Source organism: Gossypium arboreum, chromosome 5 (genome assembly GCF_025698485.1).
Source record: "Gossypium arboreum isolate Shixiya-1 chromosome 5, ASM2569848v2, whole genome shotgun sequence".
Classification (NCBI taxonomy): Eukaryota; Viridiplantae; Streptophyta; class Magnoliopsida; order Malvales; family Malvaceae; genus Gossypium; species Gossypium arboreum.
Genome location: NC_069074.1, coordinates 84,175,850 through 84,183,345, shown reverse-complemented (window position 1 = coordinate 84,183,345; position 7,496 = coordinate 84,175,850). Strand labels below are relative to the sequence as shown.

Below are 7,496 nucleotides of genomic sequence, written 5' to 3'. Positions count from 1 at the left end.
TATTAATATAATAAATCGGAACATGTACAAATTAGGGTTATAATTATCATTTGAATTGTTATTTTAAAAACTAGGGTTAATTGATATATACAATTGACTATTTATAGTTTTGAAGATGCTTTACAATTTAAATTGAATAGTTAATAATTTTAAAATAATTACCAACATGGAGAGCATTTTAAAGAATATTTTAATTTAATAAACTCAATTATGAATTGAATAGTTAATTTTAAAAATTAATTTTATAGTGTAAAATTTAAATCTCTAGCAAATATTTATATAAAAATTACTATATATTAGTTTGAAATAATTTAATATTAAATATTAAAACTTAATTTAAAAAATTTATTTAATATTTAATAGTTGAAAAATAGAAAAAGACATTTACTTTTTTAAAAAATTATTTAATAATTAAAAGTTGAAATTCAAAAAAAAAACAAAAATTAATATTTAAAAGTTTAAAGATAAGACCTTTTATTGTAACATTTCAAACTCGGCCTAGACGTTATAGTAAGATTTAGAGAAGTTATCACAATTCATTTGAAAACTCAGAAACCTTTTGACTTGTAAAGATGGTGCTACCTCTCACTAAGTAAAAGTCCAGTTTGTTAGGGAAAATTCCTTTCTTAGCTAGTTTGATGAAATTGTTGACTTTTTTATATTGTTAAAACATTTAAGTTTGCAGTGGAGTTCTTAATCTAGTTCAATTTTGGAAAAAAAAAAGTGATTTGCTGATGGAAATCCAACGTTTTGCGAATAAAATGACTATCATCATAAAAACGTTTAAACAATTAAAAGCGGAAACGAATTAAAATCCAAACTTTAAAAACAACCCAACAAATAAAATAAATTTAACCGAACAAAGTGTAAAAACGCATATTTAAATTGTTTAACCGAGCTCCTTTTGCATCGACCTGCCTAAGTTTATGGATTAAGGTTTGATCAAACTGTTGTTGGATGGGTCCACCATAACCCAATATTGGTGTGTAAAAAATGGTAGGATCTAGTGAACCCTGTTTGATGTGGTTGGAGGGACGGAGATGGTGTGTAGTGGTTGGATAGATTGGACTTCAGTGCATTTGTTCTGCATCCAAGTGTGCATTACGTATATATCTTATATTAATATTTGTGTACCGAATCACTTATAAAATGTGTATAGATGTATTGAACTTTTGAGACCTCGGTGTACTCGGATGTTTGTTTGACATCGTTTATTTACATTTCTTTTGGAATCATATTGAGCTTTCGTAGCTCACTCCCTTAGTTTTCTATTTTCAGGTAAATTGTGAGGTTAGGTCTCAGACTCAGCAAATCAGAGAATCTCAAAGTCTTATGTTCTGGTTTGATTTAATTAATTTTTTCTGAGATTAATACTGTTGGTTCAGTTGATTTTGTAAATAAGTTTAAATAAACTATGGGATGTAATTTTTCAGCTTGAATTACTTTTAATATTTCCCTGCATGGACATTTGTTTTGAGGTCGATGTTTTCTTCCATAGTTAGTCAAGTGTTTAAGTAACTGTTTCTGGATTTTTTTTTCCTTCTAGATAAATTAATACTGAATTTTACTAAGCGTGAGTATAAGTGGTTTCAAAAAAGGCATTTGTAAAGTTTGAACGTGTTGCATGTTAAGTCATTACAGTCGCCAATTTAACTTCTAGAACTCGATAGAAACTTATGGGCTGTGTTTTGGGGTGTTACATTGTTATTTCCATATAATACGGAACTAAAAATCTAGTTAATAGGTAAGACTGTCATTTGCATCAAAATTGAAATTTTAAAATTCAAAAAATATAAAAAACTTAGGATGCTCTAATTGAATAATATAGACCAAATCTACAACTCTATGCATAGTAGAGGTGCTCGTGGGTCGGGCCAAGCCAAGTCTAAGCATGATATTAACATATTTTATGTTTGTCCAAGCCCAGCCCAAAATATGGGTCTAAAATTTTGTCCAAACACATCCATATTTGTAAAATAAACTAACCCAAACCCATTTTAGGTCCACTTATATTATTTTTAACATTTTCTTTAAAATATTTATATTACTTTATTTTAGTATTTAATAATTTTATATATTTTTTATTTATTGAAAAATTTTATATAGTAATCTTAACATTATTTTAATGTTTACATTAGAGTATTATTATATATTTAGTAAAGGGTTATTTTTTAATGTGTTCTAAATTACATAATATATAAAAATAATATAATATAAAGTATTATAAACTTAAAAATAGGTTGGGTCAAGCTAGACTTGGGTCTTAAATGTTCAAGTCTGAACTCGGCCCATATTTTAAACAAGCCTAATTTTTTTGTCCATACCCATTTTTGGGCCTAACATTTTTGCCCAAACCCTCCCAAATTTTGAACAAGCTTTTAGACCTGAACAGGTAACTCGGCTCATAAACAGATTTAATGCATAGTATAGAACTAGTAATTGAGTTTAATCAAATGAATTTAACTATTATTGTTTAGGTCAAGACTAAATTGATCAATTCAAAAAATGTAAAAATTAAAATTAATCAAATTAAAACATTGAAACTAAATCCACAACTTTAATAGAGACTAATAACAGAATTTAACCTTCATATTCACTATGGATTTTTTTTTTTTTAACTGATGAAGCTTATAGCTTTTAGCAACATTTATTTTCCCAACAAAATCAGCATATTTGATGAATCTGTTTAAGAAAATGTGGCTGATGAATCAGTTTTATTATTTTCTGAATTTCCAAAAAAACACAACATATATTTTTTTTTTTAAAAATGCATATATTAGGAATTCGTACTGAATTTCATTTCTTAAAATTAATTGTATCTGAATCAATTTGACTAACTTTTGAGTTAGAAACACTTCCATATTTAAGTAAACTATTTTCATCCTCTCAAACGATAGTGAAGTAAAATTTCAGGGACTTTACTTTTAAGATCATTAAATATTAGGGTTGATTTTGTGTAATGGACAAGGTTTACGTCAGGGTGATGCTTTATCACCTTACGGAAAAATTATCTCAAATGATTTTGGATCGAATTGCGAACCATCAATAAAAGCCTTTTACATTTTCCCACCAAGAATCTATCACTTCGCATTTTTTGCAGATGATCTTCTATTTATCAAAGCGAATGTATCGAAGAACTTTGGGTTTGAGTATTAATCTCTCAAAATCCAAATTTTTGGTTAGGAATGCGTAGTGCAATTAAGTAAATTGTGTGGTCTGACAAATGACTTAGGAATCCTACAATTATTTATTATTACATTGCATAATGCAATAGGTAAGCCCAACTACATGGCCAACAAGAAGCTCTCCTATCCAACCACCCTCAAAGGAAAACAAGCACCAATACTCAGGTGTAGGTGTCTATTTTTTTACAATCTTTTCATGTATTTCGAGGATCCTTATCTATGTCAGTTATGACTCAAACACGGATTTTTCAGAAAACGAAAGTATCAGAACAACATAGCCAACAACCATAAAGCAAATATAAATAGAACACAAAGTATTCTTTTATGGGTTCATATTTGTTTATGCTATTAAAAGAAAATAAGAATTTCCAGCAAAGCTGAAGATGCTATTTTTATATTAGGCTCTGAGATATACATAGCAGTGAGGGGACCATTTACAGATGGGCAAAGTACCAAAATTTTGGTGGCATCTAACCCATTACTGTATAATTATACTATTCTAACATTATTGAGCTTCTTTGTATTCATCTCATTTCCCTTTAATAGTTCCTGCTACAGATGTACTCAACTTAGCCTCATTTCATCTCTATATCTGCTAAAGAATCCTCATTGATTGAAATAAGTGTGTGAGCTTTTAAGTATCTTCAACAACCTGGTTTCAATGCTAATCTAAGGTCCAGGACATGGTTCAGAGATACCCCCCCCCCCCCAATTGTTTTATATTAAAAGCATGTAAGCAGCTGAAGTGATTCAGGTCCTATAACACTATCTAAATTCTGCTAATTTTGGCAAAAATGTCTGCAATTGTGATTGAGTAGTTTGATTATTATTCATTCAAGATTAACTAAGCAACAAAATGGCAAGTCAATAGCAAAACTGAGGCATCTAAAGCTATCACTCTTATGACTTTTTCTTTCATTGCACCATGAAAACTCCAAGCATGGATAGAGATGTGAGAAAAGATTATTAGTTACTTTTCAGTTCCTTTTTTGCAGGTTTAAGAAAGTTTTTATGGCACCAATCTGTTCATAGGAGGCAATAAAGCAACAAAAATTTATCTATATGACAAATTGAATTTCTAAACAGAAGATACTGAGTTTTGATTGCTTCTCTATTTCCATATCAGATAAAAAGGGATATATGATTGAGAAAGACTTTTCCCATATTAGTTGATCCAGTGTTTAAGGTCTAAGGTTTAAGGTTTATGCTAATTGAGGTTGTTTTGTTGTTTTTTTCTTGGTATGTAACCACAGGAGTCCTCATCCGCTTTACGGTCTGAGTCTAGCTGTGTTCGGGCCAAGGTTGGTATTCAAGTAAAGTCCTCCCAATGATGACAACTCCAATATTCGAACTTAATTCAAATGTCTGGGGAAAAAGTCCATTTCCACTTCTTTCAACCATTTCTTGATTTTTTTTTTTTCTTTTAAACACATTTTCAGATATGGATTTGGGGATAACCCTCTAATGACTCACCAAATAAATGAAAATATATCCATGTTAGGCACATATCTATGGACACTTACATGTGAGACTGAGTGACATAGGTCTTAATTGAGGAGAACAACAAATCTGAAATTAAAGAAACTTGGTTTGCATCTTAAATGTAACACTGGCAAATAGTAGCAAACAACACAAACATTGAAAACATGAAACACATGATATGTCCAAGGAAACCATAGTTGAGCTCTAAGAGCTCAATCAAATATAAATTAAAGCAACAAACAATCAACTGATAGAAGCTTAACAAACTGGGGATCGAATAACCTGAAAATCCACACAGATTCCTTCTTCCCCAAGGTATGAGCCATTGATTCAATGTGACCGAAATCTTCCCTCAAAACTGATCTTGAATCCATCATTAACATCTCCTTATCGACTTCACTGTCAACAATCAACTTGTAAGTGCAAAGCAACGTGAATATTAGAATGAAAATGAGGAAGTGGTAGAAGTGGAACCTGATAGATGGGGATAAGTTTGGCTTTTTTTTTTTTTCTCCACTCTTAGTGGATCAATGGTGAGAATCAGAGGAAGCAGAGGACAGCTTATTGGCAATGCTGTCATGCTCCTCCTCTTGGCCTTGAATTCGTGACGGAACGCGAAAACCGGAGTATACACCAGATGTGGTGAATCCCATGCTAGATAAAGCAGCTTGTTGATGAATGTTTTGTGGGATTTGATGATGATGATGGTGTTCATCAATTGGCTGGTCTATCCAAGCACGAACCAAGGGTGTGTTACTGGACTGAAGGGGTCCCCTCTGAGAAAAAAACTGGCTGTTTTGGCCAAAAGTCAGTGGCAATGACTGTTGCGATGGAGTGCCAAAGATAAATCCACCGCCATTGCCACCACCAGCATCACCACCACTGCTATTCCAAGCAAAAAATCTCTGCAACCTCCCAATCTCCGCCGGTTGCTGCTGCTGGTGGTGCTCCCATCCAGCATTAGACCCATCAAAACCGGCTAATGGGGTGGTGCCAGAGAATAGAGCAGAGTCAGTATGGTGCGCCTGAACTGTAGCAGCAGCATGGGGTTCATGGTGATGCAAAAGAATTGGCTCCGGAAATGACTGAAGCGAAAGCCGCAGATCTTGACTATGGCTGCTCGTCCTTGACAACAAGTCCGGCGGGTAATCCTGAAATTGTAATGAAGAAGACGGCGGCGTCTCACTAGAAGCTCCCAATGGAAAAAAAGACTTCATAGTATCAGCAATCTCATCAGAAACTAAAGAAGCCGGAAGAAAACCCGAATTATTATTCAAGTTATCTCCCAGTTCGTGTTGCTGAACACATTGAGAACCAGACCCAGCAGCAAGGTTTTCTATGTGAAATTCATTGTTTGTTGCTGTCGATGTGTTTAGGTCTTCTTGGTTATTGGGTTTCTTGGTTGAAATCGTTGCATCCAATGGGTTCCATGGAGGAAGCTCGGCGAGCTCGTCAATGGCGGATTTGGCTTTTTTTATTAGCCAATCCACAGCTTTGCTAGGACGGTCGTATCCGAGACGGTCCTGTACGTCGTAAAACTGGATGGCGGTGTGAGCCGAGAGACGAACTCGTCGGTCTCGAGGACCTTTAGCAGTACAAACTTTACTGTGACGATCTTTTCTTCCAGTTGATCGAACAATGTGACCTCCTTGAACCTCAACGATCTCTCCTCCAACGTGCTTTATCCTCAATCTTGACGATGTTGCAGCAGCTTGGTGATGATTTTCTCCCATTTTCCTTGCATGTTCGATTGATTTTGCACCAAAATCTGAAAAAAGAAGAAGACTTTGATGTTTATAATGATGATTCCTTGGAGGATCCAGAGTCAGATTTTAATGGAAGACACCTTTCTGCTTACTAATCTGCTCTTCTTGACTGTACTTTTCCCACCACAATGAAACCAAATACTGTTCACTCTCCCAAAAGGCCCCGCCATTGATTGATTCCATTTCCATCACCATAATGAAAAGTTTACAGCGCTTATTCCAAGCCTAACCCATCTCTTTCAGTCATCTTTTTCTTTTTCTAAGTAAAAACACAGATTTTGGAAATTGGGTCTCTTATAAGTACTATTCAATTCAGTAACCAAACTATGAAAATGGGTTTTCAGTCTTTTTAACACCCACTTACCAAAAACAACAAGAAACAACAAATTTTCTCCACAAGAATTTTCGCGGGAAAAAACCCAGAGAGAGAAAGAAAAGTAAATATAGGGGGGGCTTAGATATAGCTTAGTATAGGGAAAAGGAACACTTTTCTTGGCTTATTGGAAGCCCTTGATGATGATGAAGATGATGATGGCAGCGGGTAAAGGTGACAGCGTATTTGGGTCAGAGAAGAGATTAAAGATCTCTGTTCATCTCATTCACTGCATCTGCCGCTGTTCTTTATAGTAAAACTAAAGACTAAAAATCTCTCTTCCTTTTGTTTCAATCGGATGCTAATAAAATTATTCTTTAACTGGATTCTCACTTTTTCTTTTCTTACTAAACACTATACATTTCATCTAATGAAGTTAATCCGCCATTCTTGATGTTTTGTTTTAGCTTAATCCCTCCCTCCATTCAATGTTATTTAAATGGATTATTGTCTCCACCCAACCTTTTCTTTTTTTAATTTTTATAGATTTAAGAACCAGTCACATTTTCTTTAATTTTTAAATTTTATTTTATGTGTATTTTTATTATACTAAATTTAATTTTATATGTGAAATTAAAATAATTTCGTTATCTGTCTAATATTTTTTAAGAAAAAGTTTTGCATAGTTCTTTTTAATATTAATTTTATTATAAGTTATTATCATTATCGAAGTAATTTTATACGCTGAAA

At 33.1% G+C, this 7,496-nt stretch overlaps 1 protein-coding gene across 2 annotated transcripts; it reads right to left on the bottom strand.

Annotated features, from left to right (window-relative positions):
- Positions 1–4,755: 4,755 nt before the first annotated feature.
- LOC108453726 (transcription factor TCP4-like) lies at positions 4,756–7,254 on the bottom strand. Of its 2 annotated transcripts, none has more exons than XM_017752001.2 (3): positions 6,514–7,254; positions 5,142–6,435; positions 4,756–5,066 (listed from the first exon to the last, which is right to left on the bottom strand). In XM_017752001.2, exons 1-2 carry the CDS (start codon positions 6,626–6,628, stop codon positions 5,195–5,197), a joined length of 1,356 nt encoding a protein of 451 aa, XP_017607490.1. In that variant the 5' UTR covers positions 6,629–7,254; the 3' UTR covers positions 4,756–5,066; positions 5,142–5,194. The 2 variants fall into 2 exon arrangements, with proteins under 2 accessions (XP_017607490.1, XP_017607491.1); XM_017752002.2 differs by having other exon boundaries at positions 6,526–7,254.
- Between the last annotated feature and the right edge of the window lie 242 nt (positions 7,255–7,496).

Excerpts from the sequence above, each read along its gene's own strand:
- LOC108453726 (XM_017752001.2), bottom strand. The coding sequence starts at position 6,628 with ATGGTGATGGAAATGGAATCAATCAATGGCGGGGCCTTTTGGGAGAGT. Across the intron at positions 6,436-6,513 it reads GCAGATTAGTAAGCAGAAAG|ATTTTGGTGCAAAATCAATC; the intron begins GTGTCTTCCATT and ends TTCTTTTTTCAG.